The sequence below is a fragment of the Cataglyphis hispanica genome, chromosome 13, assembly GCF_021464435.1.
Source record: "Cataglyphis hispanica isolate Lineage 1 chromosome 13, ULB_Chis1_1.0, whole genome shotgun sequence".
Lineage (NCBI taxonomy): Eukaryota > Metazoa > Arthropoda > Insecta > Hymenoptera > Formicidae > Cataglyphis > Cataglyphis hispanica.
In genome coordinates this window covers 1760898-1781450 of record NC_065966.1, presented here as the reverse complement: position 1 = coordinate 1781450, position 20553 = coordinate 1760898, and the positions used below count along the sequence as shown (strand labels likewise).

The following is a 20553-nucleotide window of genomic DNA, read 5'->3' as shown; positions in this document are numbered from 1 at the left end:
ATCATATAATCGTTATTAATTCCGCGCAAAATAAGGGCTCTTCCAAATCATTTAATGAATGTTCGTGAATACCGTTAATTAAGACAATTTTATCAAACTAGAACTAATTTAATACGATTCTAATAAAATAAGCTTATTAGAGCAGCGTAAGCGTGTTATCTATATAAAAAAATTTTTTGTTTTTTAATAAAAATATTAATATAAAGCAATAATTATATATATAAAAAATTTTTTTTTTTTTTTAACAGCATACTATTTAAATATTTTTCATTTGGTTTGAAAATGCAAGAGCGAAATGTGATATGTGCGTCACTTGAACGATATATTTTACGTAATTAATACGCTTTTTACAATAAAAAATTTTATGATAAAATATATATTTTTTTATGATAAAAAAATCACAATATGTAAAAATATAAATTTTGCGTAAGAACAATATTGATAATAATAATTTTGATGTAAAATATATCAAATATCACAATAAATCAACTGGCACAATGAGCACGATTTTTTTGAAAATTGATTCCATCAGATGTTTAATGTCACGTATCTTTAAAATGCGCTTATCTTTATTCTCGGCATTTAAAGCCATCGTTCGTGGAATGCACGCAAGAAATCCAGTTTGGCATTCCTTGATCGCTTCGATGGACACGCCAAGTCAAGCAGAATGAATCCCGACAGTGGCGTCATGTCGCCTAATGAAATTCAAACAGGGTCCTGCGGAGCGTATCGGTTACGTTTCCACCCCCAACGTCTTGCTCGGCGTCTCGGAAAAAGGGTTGGCGCCCCATTTCTTTCCCACGCGTCAGTGAGAATCTCGATTACGGGCGCGGACTACAAGCGGCATTAGTTCAGGACCAGGAGAGCCCTCGTAGTTTTCTGAGATCAAAAACCCGACAAAAAAAAAAGAGAAATAACGCAAGCAGAAATATCATATCAGTATATCAAGCTTTTTTATATAAAATTTGCAATATATATCAACCCTTTAACGTTATCAGTATTTCGATAGATTGTCCAATTTTTTACATTCTATTCGCAATTTACATTATCATTTTTATCATAACGTGTCGGTTGCGCCTGTAGTTTTACAGATCTTGATTGAACATTCAGAGAAGAAGATAAATCGATAACCATTAGAATGATTAGGCAAGCGGGCGCATTTGGCACAACCATTACCGAACGATCTTTTCTTTCCGGACGGCGCGATGCTCAAAGACTTCTGTTCCCCTCCGCGTAAAAGAAGAAGAAGAAGAAGAAGAAGAAGAAGAAGAAGAAGAGAAAGAGTAGTCCAGCACACACTGTGGGAGATCGCGTACGCAGGGTGCAGGGCCGGCCGTGAGAGGAAGCCTGCGCGCGACGAGCGAGAAGGACGAGGAGAATCACCTGCGGTGCACCTGCTGTGCAGGGGGCTCCTCCGGTCCCGTATTAAAAGTGTATCAGGTCCGCTCCCCTTATCCTCCCCCCGTCCTCCACGTTCTCATCCTCCACGTTGCTCCACCGCGACCTCCTCCGCCTATATATGTATACACTCCTCCACACGCCACGCGGAATACCTGATGGCCCTTTGCACGATAATTGCCCTTCAACCGTCTCTCGTCTTTTGCCTCTGATGGAAACGATTTGGCCGCGCGTGCGCTTATTCTTGCAAATTTTGAGCCATTCGTTAGCGATTATTTCAAAAGACATTTATTTGTAAGCATGAAATATATGTAATTATATACATAATCTTATGGAAGAGTAAATATGTAATTATTGTAAAAATATCTGCATTGTGTAATAATTCTTTATATAAAGAAATTATTGTAGTTTATATATATTTTTAAATGCTAAAAAATTCTACAGCGATAAAGAGTGTGAAAATTATTATTATAAAACGCATCACTCAAGAATAATGAATATATAATATGGACAGTATAGTTTTTTTTTTTAAGTGACGCGTGCTTCTTTGATCACCCTTTTCTTCGTTCACTTTAATACTGCCGCTACGAGATGGCCGTTTGGTCCATTTGAAAATTGCCTTTGCAACCGACATTGCCTGAGCGCGTGCTGGATCAGGCTGTGGAGGAGGCTAATAGCATATGATTGCCAAGCTTTTGCCCGCTGAAAGAAACAATTTCGCCGCATCGGCTTTTTGAATGACTTTGACGGCCGAACATTCTCGTTTGGTAACGTTCTTCACAAAAGCGTGATAGCGTTTATATATAGAATGCGCCGATTGAAACTTGCTCACGAAGGAATGTTTTCAAGGAAAGAAAGAAGATTCTTTCTCGAGAATCTTTTATATATATATATATATATATATATATATATATATATATAAAATTTGAATATAAAAACTTTTAGACCAAAAGTTTGATGATTACTTCTCGATTCGATTTCTACCCGTAACTTTATTCCCTTAAAATTTTAAGCACATTTCCTCTTCCCTCCTGCCTTATTACTTCCTGTTACTACTCGTCTCTCCTAAGGAGATCGCATCAATTTGCTTTTTCTTTCTAACGGTCTCGAAGACGTTCCCGCGCGGTCGCGCTCGTTCTCGCGACGGACAGCAGGAGTAGCGACCAACGGCCAACAGGTGTATAGCAGGTGCACACCCCGAGCGCCTTGAGGAGCTCGCTACGGATAACTAAAAAGTTTCACGTCTACCTGAAGGTCCCATGCGCCAAGAAGCCGACTTTCAACCGTCATTTTCGACGGAGCGCCACCACCCTCCGGCGTTCCCACCCCACGAAGGTGCATTTACGAAACAGCAACGACGCATGCACGGACTTTCCTCGATCTCCTGATCTTCAACGGAGAAGATACATGATATGCTATAAATTTCGATAATCGATTATTGCAAAACCTCTCTCGATCATATGTAACAGATGACGCATGGCATTATTTTAATCAATAATAATTTTATGCACGATATAAAGCTATTAATTTTAGCGATAATAAACTGTCTCTCGAAATATAAGCGTGACATAACAGAATCGTAACGTTACATTAAAACAAACCGTCTGTATCACGAGAAATGTACGGTATAAATAAATATTGTAAAGAATACGGCGCAGAGAAAAGAAAAACAGTTAATGAATCTGTGCGATGATGAACGAAGAGATGGAGACAGTAATGAAAATACAGATAGGGATCAATAAGGGGAAAAAAAATAGAAGGAACGCAGACAGGAAGAAGTAGTCGAAAGAGATCACTAGAAGAGTGTTACAATGCAACGGAATGATCCAACAGAAACAAGAAAAGCAAAATAAATGAAAAAAAAAGGGTCGAAGCGAATAAGAGGCGGAACAAGAACATAAAGAGCGGAACAAGAGGAAGAAGAAGAAAAAGACAATGAAGTGGAAGAAGAAGAAGAAGAAGAGAATGGAGCGGGGTGAGAAGAACGAGCGGGAACAATACGAGCGCACGGAGAGGAAGCACCTGCGTCTTATTATCGATCATCTATCGATCGTTACCTCTACTATTCGGTGCCTACCCTTCGGAATCACTATTCGGCGGACTATACGTTCTCGACCGTTAAAAGTCCACCCTGTCGTGGTGGAACCGTCAGGTGCTTCTTCCTGGACGGCAAGTGCAGGCGGCACAAGTGCCTTTTCGATTTAATGACACGTTGTCCCACACGAGCGTGGATACACAGGCACATATATACACTCATATACGCGCGAGCACCTTTTACCTTGAGGTCCTTCCGAGTTTCCGTTGGCCATCGTGCCACCAGGCCACACGTGGCATTTCTAAGTCCCTCAAAGAAAGAACGAGCTCCCTCGAAAGAGTCGTAAAGTCGGCGACTTTTTACGCGTGAAATTATACGTCGTCAATAAGTCTCGATTATCATATGACTTGTCCGGTAAACGAGACAGTATTGATAAAAGTTGCGAGATAAGAGATTATCGCTTTCGTTCTGGCACATGTAGCCGTCGTGAGGAAAGAACCATAGAGACAGTTTCATTTCGAAATAAAGTTCGTTGCACATTTTTTTACTTATCGAATTTCAATTGAGTTAATGATCGCACCTGTACGTACTTCTCTTTCTCTCTTTGCCGGAATACCGTTCTGGCAGCTGTAGCGTACATAAGGGACCAATATCTCTCCTACCGTGCCGGCACTGGTACATACACGTATGCGTGTACGTACAGGTGCGGAATGCACGATCACACGAGGGACACCCGCTCTACCTTCTATTCTTCTTTTTGTTACAAACTCCTGGCCTTTGTCACGGCTTTTTTATCCCCTTAGCGACACGAGCCGCACAGATTCTATAATTATTCCGATTGCTACCTATATTAGATTGCGAGTCGCATCAATAGAACTATGTGATTTTCTACCAAAATTATAATTCGGTGATGCTAAAGAGGCAATTTTTTGCTCGACGTCGCATCGACGTCTTATTAGACGATTATTAGAGGCGAACGCGAGGACCCTTTAAATCGCCCGGTGTCCCACAATGTAGACTAACTTAACACTTTCAGCCATCTGCCCCGTATCGGGCATATGCTATAAGGATAACATCGAGAATGATCCGAAACGGGTAGGAGAGAGAAAGAGAGAGAGAGAGAGAGAATAAGGAAGAGAGAGCAAAACGGATTCTCTAAACTCCCGGTACTCGCTACCCGGCTGTCGGCGATCACCTGTTGATTTCCCTCAAAATCAAAATAATATCACGGTCGCCACATTTTCTTGATGTTCCTTTCTCTCTCGATTGTGTTTTTCCGAGGAAACATAAATATCCGCGTCGGCGGAAATCGCAAGATAAAGTCTTGCGCGACTTCGTCATTACCATACTGATGGAAAGATGTTTCCTGTTTTTTTTTCCTCCTGTAGATGTTTCGGCTTATTTTGCGATATTTTTGTAGCGCGTAGAATATCGATAATCCTTTTGGGAGTCATTACGAAAAAATCATAATAAAATAATTTATATTTTATCGTGCGATATGTAATAATTAATATTAAATATATTCTCGTATATCTGAGAAAACTGTACAGGGTGGGCTCAAATGTTCCAGCCAGATTCTGAGATTATATAGAAAATTTAATTCTGAACAAAAAGTTTCTTATAAACATGAGTTGAGAAATGCTTCCTTAAAAAGTTAACGTTCAAAAACCTCAGAAATTACTCTATAAATTTATACACTCTGTATAAATAATCATGGACAATAGTTTTTGTTAAAACATCAATTGCGTAAAATATTTTCCCTTTTCCCATTTCCTCTCATGTTCGCAAAAATAAGGATTGTTTCAAAGTTAACGCTCTTTTTGTTCCCATAATAATTTTATTCATAATATTTCGTCATTCCCATTGTGTGAAAGCGCTGATTCCCGCATCAATCTCGCTTTTGAATTTCATTGTAAATACCAGCGGAATTTCCGTATGACGGACGCAACGTGGCGATGCAAGAATAGGGAGGGGGAAGAGGGGGATAAAGGTGTAGCTCGGCAGGACACTCTCAGGCAGGTCCTGATTTATGAACAAAATCTCGAATAAACGCTCGTTTCTGCGCTCTGCTGGGCGTGAAATGGCTTTGGGCGAGTTCTCGCTGCAACTGAGGAAGGGAAAGAGGCATATCCGCGACAGCCGACTATGCCGCGCAGTTCCGGTCCCCGTGGACCGGAAGTACCGGCTCATACCGCTCGATGACGTTCATAATAATAAATTTCACTTGACGATCGTCTGATAATTTTGCCGACATTTTTGTCTAATATATTAAAATATTAATAGCAAATTGTATTTGATTTCTCTATTATAATAACTTTAATAGCAATTTTAAAAATTAAAAGATAATATACGAAATATTCTCCCTTATTTATTTTTTTATTTAAATTAATTGCTGCTGTTAATTTGCCGCTGATCAACGATGTAATCGCGAAAACGCAATTACATATTTACGCCTGTGTTAAACAACATGATTTTTTGTAACCAATTTAAAGGATTGTGTACTGTTCAAACTTTGGCTTTGGCAATGGAACCGGAAGCTCGTTCCCCCGCCACATCAACGACATTCACATTCTCTCAGGGCCATAGGCGCGGCCGATGACTCCGAAAACATCCGAAATTAAAGGTTCACGCCGACTTTCCAACTTAGAAACAAAAATCCGAAATTACGGTCGATGCGTGTTATTTCGAGAACAGGTGAACCTCTAATAGTTTCCTGCCATTTCACTTTCAATTAGAGAGCATATTCTTTACATGAATAGAGGAAAAATAGTAAAATTGATGTATCATTTTGTTTTTGGACTCTAAAATTGAAAATAAATTTACATCTGCGAATATTTATTAGAGACTAAATTTTTTTAAACTGCAGAAAAATTATAGAAAATCATAAAAATATAAAACTTACGATAAAAAATATTTTTGGACTTCAAAAAATCTGAATACAAGTAGATATTTAGCGTATAAATGAACAATGAATGTATAAATTATTCTGATAAATAAATTAAATAAAATCATATTAACTTCGTTAAATATAATTTAATTGCAAAGGGATATGTCGATTTAGAAGCCATGTGTCGGCTTTGAGGCTTATCTCCATATCACGCTTGGAAACAGACATTTGTATTGCGCTTATTAGTTATTTAATAATTAATAATTATTACGAGATAAACGTGCTATTTTATTTTCAAGGAAAAAGCACGGATTCGTCATTTTATCCGCGTTCCACCTTCCTTTCTCCCGGAACGGCTGTTTTCAACATCGCACTCGTCTACGCTTACGTAAAGATAGCAGCGAGCCATTTACCAAGACGGAAGGTCGAAGATCGCCTTATAAATTAAGCTTTTATTGCAGTCGCCGCCGCAGACGAAAAGTCTTTTATTCATTCGATAGGGGCTCCCCTTCTGTCTTCGATTTAACGAAAAGGGGCGAGGAAGGGGAAGAGAACGAGATGACTTAAGGCAGAAAGAAGATCGAGAGGTTTCAGCGAAAAAAAGAAGGAAAGAGAGAAGGAAACTGTGTTATCTTCTTCCCCATGATTTTTGCTAATTAACCTCGCCACAAGCATCGCACGATTTTTTTTGCACGAAGAAAGATTAGCTCGTTGCTCCCGAAAGATACCGGCGAGTCCGCTCCTCGAGATAACGCTCGTAGTCTTTTTTCTCTTTTCTAATGGGATCGCCATCTTATCAATTATTTATCGCGGTTAATTTGCTGAATCATGTTATGGTTTATAAAAATATATATATATATATATATATATATATATATATGTTTCATATAATATTTTTGATTTTTTATCTTTTCTCCCTCCCTTAAGATTTCGTACGATATGTCAGATGCATCGCATTGCAATTTTGTAGGATAAAAAGATGGTATCTTTGAATCTCCTTTCGTCAAGATTGTCGAACGAAAGTTACATCCCTGATCTACGCGTTCCTTCATCTCGGCGGGAGTTGCACGTATGCCATGTTTACAATTCGGATTTATCATTCCCGTTGATATCGGACGTAGACAGTCGTCGGGTCAGCTTCTATCCGCCGAAGGGAGGAGAGACGGAATATGGTAACGGCGACACGAGCACACGCAGCTGTGCATACGAAAATTAATAAGAGAGAGAAGAAAGAGAGAGAAGAGTGTGTCTCACGGACGGCTTATTTACAGCATTCACCTAATAATGCGGTACCGGCAATTAGTGGACATTGCGATAGACATAAGGAATTGACGAAGGAAGAAGAAATGATACATTATAAATAATTCGCGATATAGCGTATAAAAGAATCTCTTACATATGACGTATATATGACAGAAGTGCATTCGCGTAATCTACTCCTTTTGTTTCTTCGACGTGATTATTTTCAATATAATTACAATCAAATAATATAAATTGCTTCCGAGAACGCGCGGATTTACAATCAAGCTCTTGCCGCGCACAGATAGAAGAATATTAAAACGATTTGATATATTGCTGCAAAAAGAAAAAAAAATCATCAATCGCAGATTATTATTATGACGCAATTGGCTGAATCGCAACGCTTATTACAAGTACATTAAATTTTATCATAGAGACTTGTATACGCGTCGCTTGGAAGAAAGACGTAGCACTTAGCGTATATTAATTCCTCGTGCTTCGATATAGCGATAAATCTCACTTTATTGATGCTGTTATATTTAGATCTCATTGTATGTTGCAGCTCGTAATCTCGTTGCTCTTTCTTCCGCGATCATCTTCTTTCGATTAGCGGCCGCATCAGGTGTGTCGGCCCGACCCGATGCGGTTTCTAGTCGCATCGGGATTTAATGACCGGTACAATTGACGTTACGGTGCACGGCATGGGTGTCTAAGTGGTCGGAACAATGGGGTAGGGTGGGTTTTATCGCGGCAGGAAAGAGGCGAGGGTGATTTTTCGCGAGGGAATTTCTCTCGCGGTTCAAAGGTTCGGGCTTGATAATACTCAGCTGACATCTATAATAAAGGAGATGTGCCTCGTTTATTTGTATATGAAATGGGCGCGTGTCTTGGCACTTGCGTACACTTTCGCATATCGTACTATTGATATCGTACTTTCATTCGCGCTTCAAAGGAAGAAAAAGACACTCGACGCCACTCGGTGCAGGCATGATCGATATTAGTTGTGTTTTATATAATACGACTGCTAATAGTGTTTAGAAGGGAAGTGCACCGTGTGCATGTATGTTGCGATTTAATTTATCATTCGTTTTAAAAACACGAATTATAGACAATAGAGCTCTCTGTTTTAAATAATTTATCTACGAATGTGCGTGTAGGAAGCTTTAATATAGATAATTTGTACTATCTTTTTATGTGTATTTATATATAACTCATTTTTCTTACGTTAAATGTTTTTTACAGATATTCTATTTGTCAATGTATATGTATGCAAACTTTTATTTAAAAAATTTATAAATACATTGAAAGTATTTCATTATTTCTTTATTATATAAATTGTTTTTTAAATGTATTTTTTTATTATAAAATTTATGATTAAGTTTGAGATTCATACAAATATACATATTGCTTTAAGTTTAAAGGCTTTATTAAACAATTTATAAGTTGAGACAAAATTCATACAAGACAGAACTCTATCCCTAAAAAAAATTTTTTTTTAATAAAAAATGTATACCAAGTATATAAAAAATTATTTAAATCTGCATATAATACAAAATATAAGTTTAAAAAATAAAAAAAAATTGTAAACACTATTAAAAAATTTATTACAAAAATGAGAAAGAGGATTCATGCAACTAATCAAATATATATTAAAAAATGTGACGCATAAAATTATAAAATTTTGTGGCAAATTATAAATTATCTAAAGAAGTTTATAAAGGAATATTCGAGTTACAGTGGGTTGTAACTTATCGATGACTGGTAATCTAGTCTTGAGCTTACTATCACATCATTTAGGCGAGTATGAGCAACTTTAGTGTAATATAATTTTCATAAATAAAAATACAAAAAAAAACTTGTTAACTATAAATAAAATTATATACTGCGGAAATATATATTTTGAAATAATTGCAGATAGATATTGGTATCTAGCTAATAAATTGGATATTCTCGAATTATATTTACAGAGCACGGACATGACGATAGTCGATGACTAAGTTTATGATATTATAGTAGATAGATAATTTGAAAGATTTGTAAGAAGAAAAACAAAAAACATATAAAAACAAATTTCGTCAATATGATTGTAATACGTATTATAAATTCACATCTGTTTGAATATTATCTTTCTCAAATGTCAAATATGTAAATACGTGTTATGTTGTCAAATTTTGATTTTAACATTCGTTATATAGATGTGAGAGACACTTGTCATATTGTAATTTTAATTTTGCACATATAATTAGAAATTATAAAGATTTATTTGTATTGTAAAAATTTTTTTTTTCAAATAAATAAGTTTTTAAATTTTAAATAAAAGTTTGTAAAAAGCTTTGTAAAAATTTACTTATTTTAATAGATATAGGTAATATATAATATCACTTTTTTATTTATTTTTATTAAATGGCAAAAACAAAAGAAATTATATGTTCGTTGGATATGAAGAAGAATAATAATAATTCTATCAGTGCAGGTATTCTTTTTTTATATTGTTATATAAAATGTGATTCTAAAATAATTTTTATGTTTATCTATAAAATTTATAATTAAATATGAAATATTTATACACTCATGTATATTACGATGCAAATCTCATAATTTCAATAAAAATGCTTAAGCATTATATATATTATTGATTGTCATGTGAATGAGAAATTTCATCAAAATATTTTTGGTCATTTAGATTTGTCTAATCAAGAGGAAAAAGATAAATTGCTGGACGAGATCGTGTTACTAGAAGCGCATGTCTCTTTACTAGAAACTATGATTGTAACACCCAAATTCGGTCAATTAAAATTTGAAAAATTGCCATTGACTCATGACAGTGAAGCCGTAAGGTTTCATATACCGGACGTGCAAACGGAATTATGTCATGAACTCTACCGATTCGTGGGATTGAGATGTCGGGATATTGACCAAAATTCGAGATTCGTTTTTGAAATCAATAGCACCGAACAAAATAACGAACAGTACGCAATAGAGATACTGATAGACGAAAATGGCTGTGGAAAATTAGGAAAGTGGGTGTTACCTATGTTCATTAACGTACAAGAAATATTATCGCAATATCCTATCGATAACTTAAATAACGTAAAGTACTTTTTGAAGAGCTGCAAGCATCATGTTGATAGTTATCTTTGTCGTTTGAAACAGTTTAAAGAATTGCAGGTAATTACAAAAAAAAAAAAAAAAAAAACTATTAACATAACAGAGATCAATTATTCTATTTGTTAAATATAATCATCTATTCAAATTTAATCATTTTTCAAATTTTTTAATTATATTCCAAAAGAAAAATTATAACAATATTTTTTAAATATTATATTTGTTATGATGATTATATCAGAATAGAAATGTTTCATATGCGTGCTTTAGTTGTTAAGAAGTTAATTAACAATTTTTTTTCTTACTCCTCAGAATTCACTCTCAGGGATCAAAAATATTCATGTATCTCACACTTTAGGCATTATTTTAATTGAATTCGTAATATCAGGAATAAAAGATATAGATACTGACGAATTTTATAACGTTATACTATATTTATACTATGAATCTACCGCAGCAAGACCTTACAAATTATCCTCGGATGTGGATGATAACGAAAAACCATCGCCGATTTTAGTTAAAAAATTAAACAAGTACTTTAAACCTTTCTTGAAGGAAAATTTGAGCTTGGCATTCTTGCAGATCAGCGAATCGCAAACTAAATTTGTGTGGCAAAAAATTATGGCAAACGATAACGAAGACATTGCGGAAGTGTTCGACAAATCCGATAACGAAAATATGGGATTTTTAACGGAGTTTTTACATCGAGGCGATAAGAAGAGACAGAAGAAAAGCAAAAATAAAGTACAAAATGAAGAAATTACTTTGCGTGGAAATGAAATGGAAACTTCGCTTAGCGTTGAAAAAGAGAAGTTTAAAGATACTAATGTCACAGACAATGCAGCGGAAGATGATTCTTCGGGAATAGATAAAAGAATTAAGTCGCGCAAACGCAAACGTTTGACGAAAACAATAGTAAAGCCAAGCGGCGCGAAAAAATCACAAGCAGATTTAAAAAAATTCAAGAAAGGAATATCAAACACAGAAAAAAATAGTGATCGAAATATTGCGGATATCGATTATCCTTCGGATGTCACAAGTGGATTAAAATCCATTGTACAACAGAAAAAATCTAATAATAAAATACGCGAGGCAAATATCGAACATGTACAAATGGAAGATAATTATAATAGAAAGAAAGATTCGATTGATAAAAATAAAAAAAGCTATAAAGAATTGCTAAATAAATCAAATAGTGAGCATTCGATAAATTCACAGAAAGAAAAGAGAAAGACGATCACACGTATTAATCAAATTGAGAAGAAAAGGAATATTTCAAAACTAAAGAATAATAAACAAGCCAAATTAAGTAGTAGCACTCCTATTTCAAAAAGATTAACCGACAAGTCCTATGCATTTGATGAGATGTCATCTATAGGAAGAATGTCATAGGAAGAATGAAGATAATATTTTATAATACATATTTGTGTTATAATCGTATTGGATTAACTTAACATATTTTGTTATAATTAATTATTAATGATACGTAAAGAGGAAATGTAGATATGCATGAAATATAAAATATATAAATAAAAGTTATTACCTACATAATAACAAAAGTCATGTTTACAGAAAATTAATATGCAATAATAAATTTAATTTATATTTTACGTATATTATGTATATTACGGGCAATCCAAGAATATAGATGTTCATAAAGTGTTAATTTTATGCGAGGTTTCTTCTGTTCCTTCGCTAAAGTTAGAAGCACCTCATCCATAGACGGTTGAGTAACAGAAAAGTCTGTGATCCACATATATCTTTGTCGTAACTTTTCAAGTTTATCAAATACAAAACTGTATGAAATACCACTCTCCAATTCATATTTAAGAATACCCTGTTGAAAAATATTTATTAGTTTATAAATTTTTTCTAGGCTAAATCAATGTCGTAAAGTCGTCAAACGCGTGTAATTTATTTAAATTATTTAATGTTTTATATTTAATTACTTTTTTAATGTAAAATATTAATATTTCTTTTTAATAAAAATGTCGCAAAGTAAAATTGTTTATTTTACCTACCAAGTAACTATCTTTAAACTTTATCGCTGGGAAAGTCTCATCAATTATGTTTTTTATTTTCTCGAGATTTGCAAGTTGATATCCTGGTACTACTTTAATATTTAATATAAAATTACGGCCGTGTTTTGCCTTTAGTTGCTCGCAAGACCCAATTGCGGTGAATTGGCCGTTAACCAAAATTCCCACACGCAGACACATTGCTTCTGCTTCCGACATACTAAAAATCCACAAAGTTTATAGGTATCGTAAATTTTTATTCACAATTTATTGATTTAGCCTAACCTGTGCGTAGTGATTAATATAGATCTCCCCATTTCCCGTATTTGACGCAAAATTTCACAGACAGCATGTCGAGTCATAATGTCAATTCCAGCGGTAGGTTCGTCCATAAATATCATCGGCAGATTGCCGATTAAGCTCTGCAATACGCAAATTTTTCTTTGAACTCCCCAGGGACAGTGGGCAATCTGTATATTCTCGAAGTCTAACATATCTAAGAATTTTATTTTGTTGTTGTATTTAATGAACAGTACTTGAATCTTGTATAATTTTACGTTCTATGCTTTTTTTATACCTAATACATCTAACCACGTGTTCACTTCGTCGTTGATGCATTTATATGGAACACCGCGTAGCGCCGCATGAAGTTTCAAATATTGTCTCCCCGTCATAAAATCACTTAGTCCGTTCGTTTGTGGACAGTATCCTATCATACCTATAAACTTAACAATACTTTTTATATGAGGCAATATAATAGACTAGCAGTCATAAAATAATTTCAAAATACAATACAAAATCTGTAAAAGATTAGACATAAAAGACTTAAATGTTTTTTTTTTTCATTAAATATATTTAAGAATATTTTTTTTTATTTATAATCATTTTATATTTTATATTATTTTAATTATAACGAGAAAGAGACGTACAATATATTTGACAATATATACTCACCATTTCTTGATTTCTTGTAAACTCGTATCCGTATATTACTGCTTTTCCAGCTGATATTTTTGTGTCTCCCGTTAGCATTTTGTATATTGTTGATTTTCCTGCCCCATTAAATCCCAACAAGCCGAAGCACTCCTGTTTACAGATCTAAGCAAGCGAGTAAGATTTATTTAATATTAAATACACATATATTTAAAATTTACTTACATTAAAATTCACTCCTTGAACTACCGCATGTTTAGAATATTCTTTTGTTAAATCTTGAACAACCAGAGCAACTTGTGGCGGAAATAATTTTGTTTCTTCATACTCTAAATAGAAAGAAAAAGACACAATAAAGAGAAAGACACAGTTTTTCTGATCAAGATAAAAATATATTAACTTTATAATAAAGTTTAAATTTATTCTAAGTTTATAATTTTTTGCATGTATATATATATGTATAAGAGTAATATATATAAATTTATATATATTTATTTAAATATTTTTTTATATATTTATACGTTTTATATATTCATCAACTAGTTTTTTTTCCTCCATAACTTCGGAGTCGATATTATCGTATTGTACAGAAGGCTTAGAATAACCATACCACTTTCTGCGATTTTTTTTTTCAAAAATTTCTAGTATTATAAAAAAGGTCAACATTTGAAATATCATTAAAAGTACATCATCTGTGATCGAGTGATAATATTCAGAGCCAGATTGTTTGATTAGCATTACACTCAATGGCTTGTAACAAAATTTATCGTTGCAGTTTTCTAAAATTTTAAATTTAGATTTAATACAATTTATAATTTACTACAAATAATTTTGATAAAAGTGGACTTACGACAGCAAGGATCTTCGATATAAAATTCCGTATCACATACATTGGAGTAGCTGCACTGTCTATTATATAAATTTAACATAATAAAATTGCTTAAAGCGCAAGCCAATACATATGGCGGAAATATATGTACAAAAATCTCGAATATGTATCTTCCGGTGCTGTTCAATATGCGAAACATCAATGGAAATATGATAGAGCCATTCACTAATAATACTGCAAGATGTATTCTATACTTAAATAATGTTCTAAATAATTCAATAATATCTTACTTTGAGTAAGTTTATCATTGACAAATTATGTAATGTGTAATGACGAATTATTAAATTACTGACCGACTATAATGTTGATTAGTATTACAAGCAGATAGACATTTTCCGGTTTTTCCGTGAAAAGTTGTATGCAATAATTTAATGGGATGGCGCATCCTCCGTAACATAAGACTATTAGTAGAACCTGGACTAGAAACATTAATTTATCGCATGCATATATTTTTCAAATTTAAACATCTAATTTATATACGATTTAGCACATGAATAAGTAGGATTTTTATTCTAAAAAAAAATTTCTATTTTCTAGTGCCAGACTATCATCTAAATTCGTAGAACGTTAAAACATTAATTGTCAATTAATATTAAATAAAAAAAAAGAAATTATATAAGGCAAAAATATCTCTTCTCACCGATCTCTAAAGCTGAGAACTGCACAGTAGGATGATAGGGGATTAAAATTGCAATTCCAAGAAGTATTATGAAGAACGTGTACAACAGAAAATCAATGATAAATGTCGGAATCCAATAAATTCGCATAGACACACCGATCGCATTAGTCTGTAGCATCTTCGATAGTGCATTCCTCTCTCGTATTCCCATATCGATAGATGGTAGAAGAAGAAAGAAAGTCATTACTATAGCGGCGTTCTCCCAATTTCGGATGCTGCGTGGATGGACCAACAAATGCTGCCACTATAAATCGTATATTATGTCTTATAATATTATACAAAAAAATGAAATGTCAAAAGAAAGGTATTACCTGTCCCCGTTGTATTAATGGTCGACTTGTCAACTTGATCCAACAATCATCTGAGCCACAATGATAGCGCAGTAACGCGTTATGTAGAAGATTTAACGCAATTGGTCCACTGTGTATTGCGATGGATGAGTACATGAGTTGTACACGTCCTTGTGCATATATATCGATAGACATCACATAACGATCCTTAAACTATTATAAAATATTAATAATTAAATTTAGCTGATGAAGATGTCAAATTTGCGCGATTCATAGTACCTCTATCGAGTGTAAATCAGGATGAATCATAAGATCTGTAGCTGAGACGTTTTTAGAGATATGGTAATTACGCCTTTCACTATATGCCTGGCCAGTAGTGTACAATGTGACAAGGAAGTCTTTCGCAATTTTCTCATCAGCCGCGTAATATAATACGTGAAGATTGTTGTCCATATAATTCGTTAAATTCATAATATTTTCACTACAATTATAAATAATTAAAATAATTAACTAACTGCGTTTATAAATTTTTCCAGCACACATTTTTTCTACACATATGTATGTGAAAAAGTGTTTCTTATAAATATTTCTATTTGTATAATATTTATTATATGTTTTTACAATATTTTAGATATTCTAAAAAGATGAATTGACACAATATTCCTTGCAAATAATAATTTTTTATCAATATAAAATGTACTGATTATATTTGACAAAAAACCAAAAATATGTTTTAATACATAAAAATACATTATAAGAATTTTTTGAATTTTTATATATATATGAAAGAAATCTCTTTTTCTGATTTAAAAAAAGCAAAATTAACTTACTTCGTGTCAAAAAGTCTGAAAACACTCAACTCGCCGATCATAGTGGTCAAAATGAGTGTAACAATTGCCAAAGTTATCTAAAATAATTTTGATTATATTTATCAAAATACTGATCCTTGTTTATGATAGACAGTATTTTGTGATAGAAGAGGAAATAAACTCTTACCGAAAATATATACATTTTCCAGGAGGAAACAATGTGCAATAATTTCTTGTAAAACATTGCAAGAATTTGTTGTCGCCATAAATCGTTGCCATTTAATCGCTCCCATGGTTTAGCTGGTAATTAAATTATGCAAAGAGGAAATGAGAGAGATTAATTGAGACTAATACTCATGACAATATATCGCGTACAATATTAATTATTTATATGAGTTATTAATATAGAAATAGAAAAAAATTAAAATAAAAAAGATAAATTCTATATTATTATTTATTATTTTATAATTATTTTATTAATATTTTATTATTATTTTATTATTTATTCTTTTTGAAATATCGTAAAATTTCACCTGTTTGTAACAAGTGCCGTCGTCTCTGTTGCACAATGAGTTCATATTTATCACTAGGTAATTGCACGCAGCGTTCCTTGAATTGACTTTTTAAACATATTCTATATATAAAATAAAATAAGCAAATATCGAGCAATTTTTTAGTTTTTGACATTTATTTTTATGTGATAAAAGGTAAAAAAAAACGAAATTAAAATTGTTATTTATAATAAATATTCTAGTAGGAGTTAAAACTCTGTTTTTAGGACTGCATTTATTTTATTAGCTTTGTATTTAGATAAAAATGAAAATTTGCTCATAAGATTTTTAACACTTAATACAGCGTACGTGAGCGAACACTTGATACCTGAGAAATTGATCCTCGATGCTTGCAGCACTCAGTGCAGCAGATACGATTCCTAACTCTTCCTTATTGGATTCTAAATGTTGGAGCAATTTAGTGAATCGACTGCTTCTTGGTACGTCGAATCTTATTACTAAACCCATCATGTCTCGCACAGTAATTGGATTTGCCGAGAATTCCTGTATTTCCGCTCGAACTCGTTCCACATTGCAATTCTCTTGTACCAATAAACTCAGCACATAACCGATTCCTAATACCAATTAATTTTGGAAAAATATAATTAATTAACGACACATTGATTATATCTATCTTGAAATTTCTTCTTTATGTCAGTAAAGAGATTAATCTTGTCAAGGAGCTTCAGAATTTTACCATATCGACGATTTAGATACATTTTCGAACCGTAACACTCGATCCTTCCGTTAGCGATAATGGCGATTCTATCGGCGAGAAGATCCGCAGCTTCCATAGAATTCGTTGCCATTAATATTGTCCTCTCCCTTTTTATATCCTGCAAGTCGTTAATGCGCGTCACTTAAAAATTTCTATTGTAGATATTTAATATTCAACTGACTGTGTTTAAAAAAAAAAAAAAACTATTCACCGAAAGTAGATCCCACACCTGTCTTTTGTGCCAAGGATCGATTCCATATGTAGGTTCGTCGAGAATTAAAATCTAATACAGAATCTATATTTTAATTATCTAATCTGTTTAATTTATATATCCATTACCACAGAATCATTTTACAAATGTCTACATTTAATTCTTATAAATCTGTGTTATAATTTATTAACATTATAATTAGAAATAAAATAATGTACCTTAGTGTTGCCGATAAGCGCCATCGCCAGACAAATTCTTCTCTGCGTACCAAAGGAGCAAGCTTTCGCTTTCGTATTCATTACAGATTCCAAATCAAGTTGCTTTAACAGCTTTAGCGACTCTCTGAGAGCATGAGCATAAGTCATTCCCTTCATCTAAAATAATAATAATAATATTCATTAATATTCCTGAATTAAACATTAATATAATTTAAATCCAAAATAATTTCTCGTCATAATATCGTCATAATCATTTTGATTTAAGTTTATTTGATATTAAATAATGAATAATTTTATGAAAAATAAAAATCTGTTTATAAAAATAAACGATAGATTTAAATGAGCAATCAATCATTATTATTATTATTATTACCTATATGAGATAATTCGTTTTAATTATAATCAATACCATTTTAGATTAAATACATATTTGATAAATAAATTGATGTGTTGCCCATATTTATCATTTTTTTTTGTAAATTTTAATAATGGAATTATATTTATACCATGCCAAATATATAGATATGCTGTATCGTAGTCAAGTCATTCATCAATATATTTTCTTGCGGACAGTAACCAATCGGATCCATGATACTTTTGCTATCTCTTCCTTCTACGTAAACTTGACCATGAGTTGGTTTGTACATTCCTGTTTTATATATAATTATAGGTAAAATAAACTACTTATAAATATGATAGATATTCAAGTTTAATATTCGAATATTAAACTTGAATATCTATCATATTTATAAGTAGTTTATTTTACCTATAATTATCTTTAACAAACAGCTTTTGCCAGCGCCGTTGTGACCAAGAATAACGTTGAATTCTTGATGATAAAAATCGATCGTTACATCGTCCATAGCTGTAAAGTGTTCACCAATTCTGCTAAATTCCTTGCGGGCGCATCTTACTCGAATAGACGGCTATCGTTTGTATATGTAAATCAATGAAAAATCAGTTTAACGAATTATTGATATTTTATAAAAAGACTATTTTATTCCTTGACATTTACATCATAACACATCGATCGTCCATTTAAAATAATTTAAATTTTGCTAACAATTTTATTACGATATAAATTTGACATTTTGTATTTTAAAAAAACCAAATTTGATTTTTGTATTAAATTACGTATTAATAAAGAAGCAAATTACTGTAATAAAAGTTTGAGATGTAAATTTTTTAATGTTTTTCGATTATCTGCTATACCAATTTTATAATATACTTAAATTGCCTTAAATGGACGTTATATGAGAATGTAAATGTAGAATAAAATTTAAATTTAAATTTAAAAACAATATTCTTTCTCTTCTCTCTGTCTTTTATTTAATTAGGTGATGTTATATGTATACCTTTATGTATGACGGCGTATGTTCAACTGCCGACCAATTAGTGGATCCACGAATCGATAAATCGTCATTATCATAAACAGTCTTCTAGACAATTCATAATGTATATTTGTAATTATTGTATAAAATATACACATGTTTTTATACAATATATTTAGGAGCATACACGAAAAGACAGGTGCATTTTTTTAAAATATCCTAAATATTATCCCAAATAGTATCAATTATTTATATAATTTAAAACAGAGCAAGTAATAATTTTGATGATATTAAAATTATAGGATCTTTTATTTACTTTGCATAAATAGTACCAAGGTTTTGCGCTGCCAAATTTACCCGGGTTAATATTGTCCAAGTATACCGCTAGTAGATACCAGAAAATGATGTGCAAAAACCATGCAAACAGAATTATTCCGATAGAGATCTTGTCTTTGGCATGGATAATATTGTGGACATCGCGTAGCGCCATTAATTCGGAGAGCCATCGCGGCCATAAATACGAGGTGGGACTCGTGTGATTACGCGTTTTCACCCTCTGCCAAATATTTTTTAAATCTTCATTTACTATAAAAAAAAAACAAAAATAATAATATATATTTGGTTAAATTATACATACTATTCATCACTTATACAAAATGTTTCACAAAATTATTTGTTGTATTTTCAATTTATAATAATTTCGCGTACGTTTGCTCACCAAAATTCACTCGGGTCGTGAAAGCTATAAGTCCGTATAGCAAACCACTATGCGGCAGCATCAGCGAACCGATTTTCCATAAAATAGTTTCTCTTATCAAGAATTGATCCACAACAATGGTAAAGTGTGTCAGAAAAATCCAAAACAGAATCGACGTGAGCAATGCCTTTGTAGCTATGATAAAATAATATACGCAAGCACATAAGAAAATCTTGAGAAGTAATCACACGCATACATCCACGCACACATACACAGAAAATATAATTGAAATTATAATCTATGTTTAATTTGTACTGTGATATAATATTAATTATATAACTTATTGAAAAAAAAAAATTAAAATAAACGCTCTTTTATTTATGCAAAATGTATTATACGAAGTAAAAAATTCAGCTATTTCCTTGTAAAAGCGTTTACATTTAAGGGGAATAATATATATTTTTTGTTTATATGTTTATGTAACTTACAGTGATTGAAAAATGTGCTAATCGTGAACATGAAAAGCACCGAAACAACATTGTACA

General features: G+C 32.5%; 2 protein-coding genes across 2 annotated transcripts; one reads left to right on the top strand and one right to left on the bottom strand.

The window, feature by feature from the left end:
* The first annotated feature begins 9765 nt into the window (after window positions 1-9765).
* Window positions 9766-12225, top strand: LOC126853866 (uncharacterized). The gene is made up of 3 exons (XM_050599967.1): window positions 9766-10032; window positions 10243-10727; window positions 10977-12225. Exons 1-3 carry the CDS (start codon window positions 9963-9965, stop codon window positions 12054-12056), a joined length of 1635 nt encoding a protein of 544 aa, XP_050455924.1. The 5' UTR covers window positions 9766-9962; the 3' UTR covers window positions 12057-12225.
* A 39-nt stretch (window positions 12226-12264) lies between these two features.
* Window positions 12265-13729, bottom strand: LOC126853879 (phospholipid-transporting ATPase ABCA3-like). The gene is made up of 5 exons (XM_050599994.1): window positions 13637-13729; window positions 13260-13400; window positions 12968-13178; window positions 12686-12902; window positions 12265-12501 (listed from the first exon to the last, which is right to left on the bottom strand). Exons 2-5 carry the CDS (start codon window positions 13396-13398, stop codon window positions 12265-12267), a joined length of 804 nt encoding a protein of 267 aa, XP_050455951.1. The 5' UTR covers window positions 13399-13400; window positions 13637-13729.
* Window positions 13730-20553: the final 6824 nt, after the last annotated feature.

Bases quoted from the DNA above. Each gene is read 5' to 3' on its own strand.
- LOC126853866 (XM_050599967.1), top strand. From the start codon at position 9,963: ATGGCAAAAACAAAAGAAATTATATGTTCGTTGGATATGAAGAAGAAT. The intron at 10,033-10,242 runs GTATTCTTTTTT...TTGGTCATTTAG, and splicing joins TAATAATTCTATCAGTGCAG to ATTTGTCTAATCAAGAGGAA. The intron at 10,728-10,976 runs GTAATTACAAAA...CTTACTCCTCAG, and splicing joins AACAGTTTAAAGAATTGCAG to AATTCACTCTCAGGGATCAA.
- LOC126853879 (XM_050599994.1), bottom strand. From the start codon at position 13,398: ATGATAGGATACTGTCCACAAACGAACGGACTAAGTGATTTTATGACG. The intron at 12,903-12,967 runs GTTAGGCTAAAT...GTGGATTTTTAG, and splicing joins ATATTAATCACTACGCACAG to TATGTCGGAAGCAGAAGCAA. The intron at 12,502-12,685 runs GTAGGTAAAATA...ATTTTTCAACAG, and splicing joins AGTTTAAAGATAGTTACTTG to GGTATTCTTAAATATGAATT.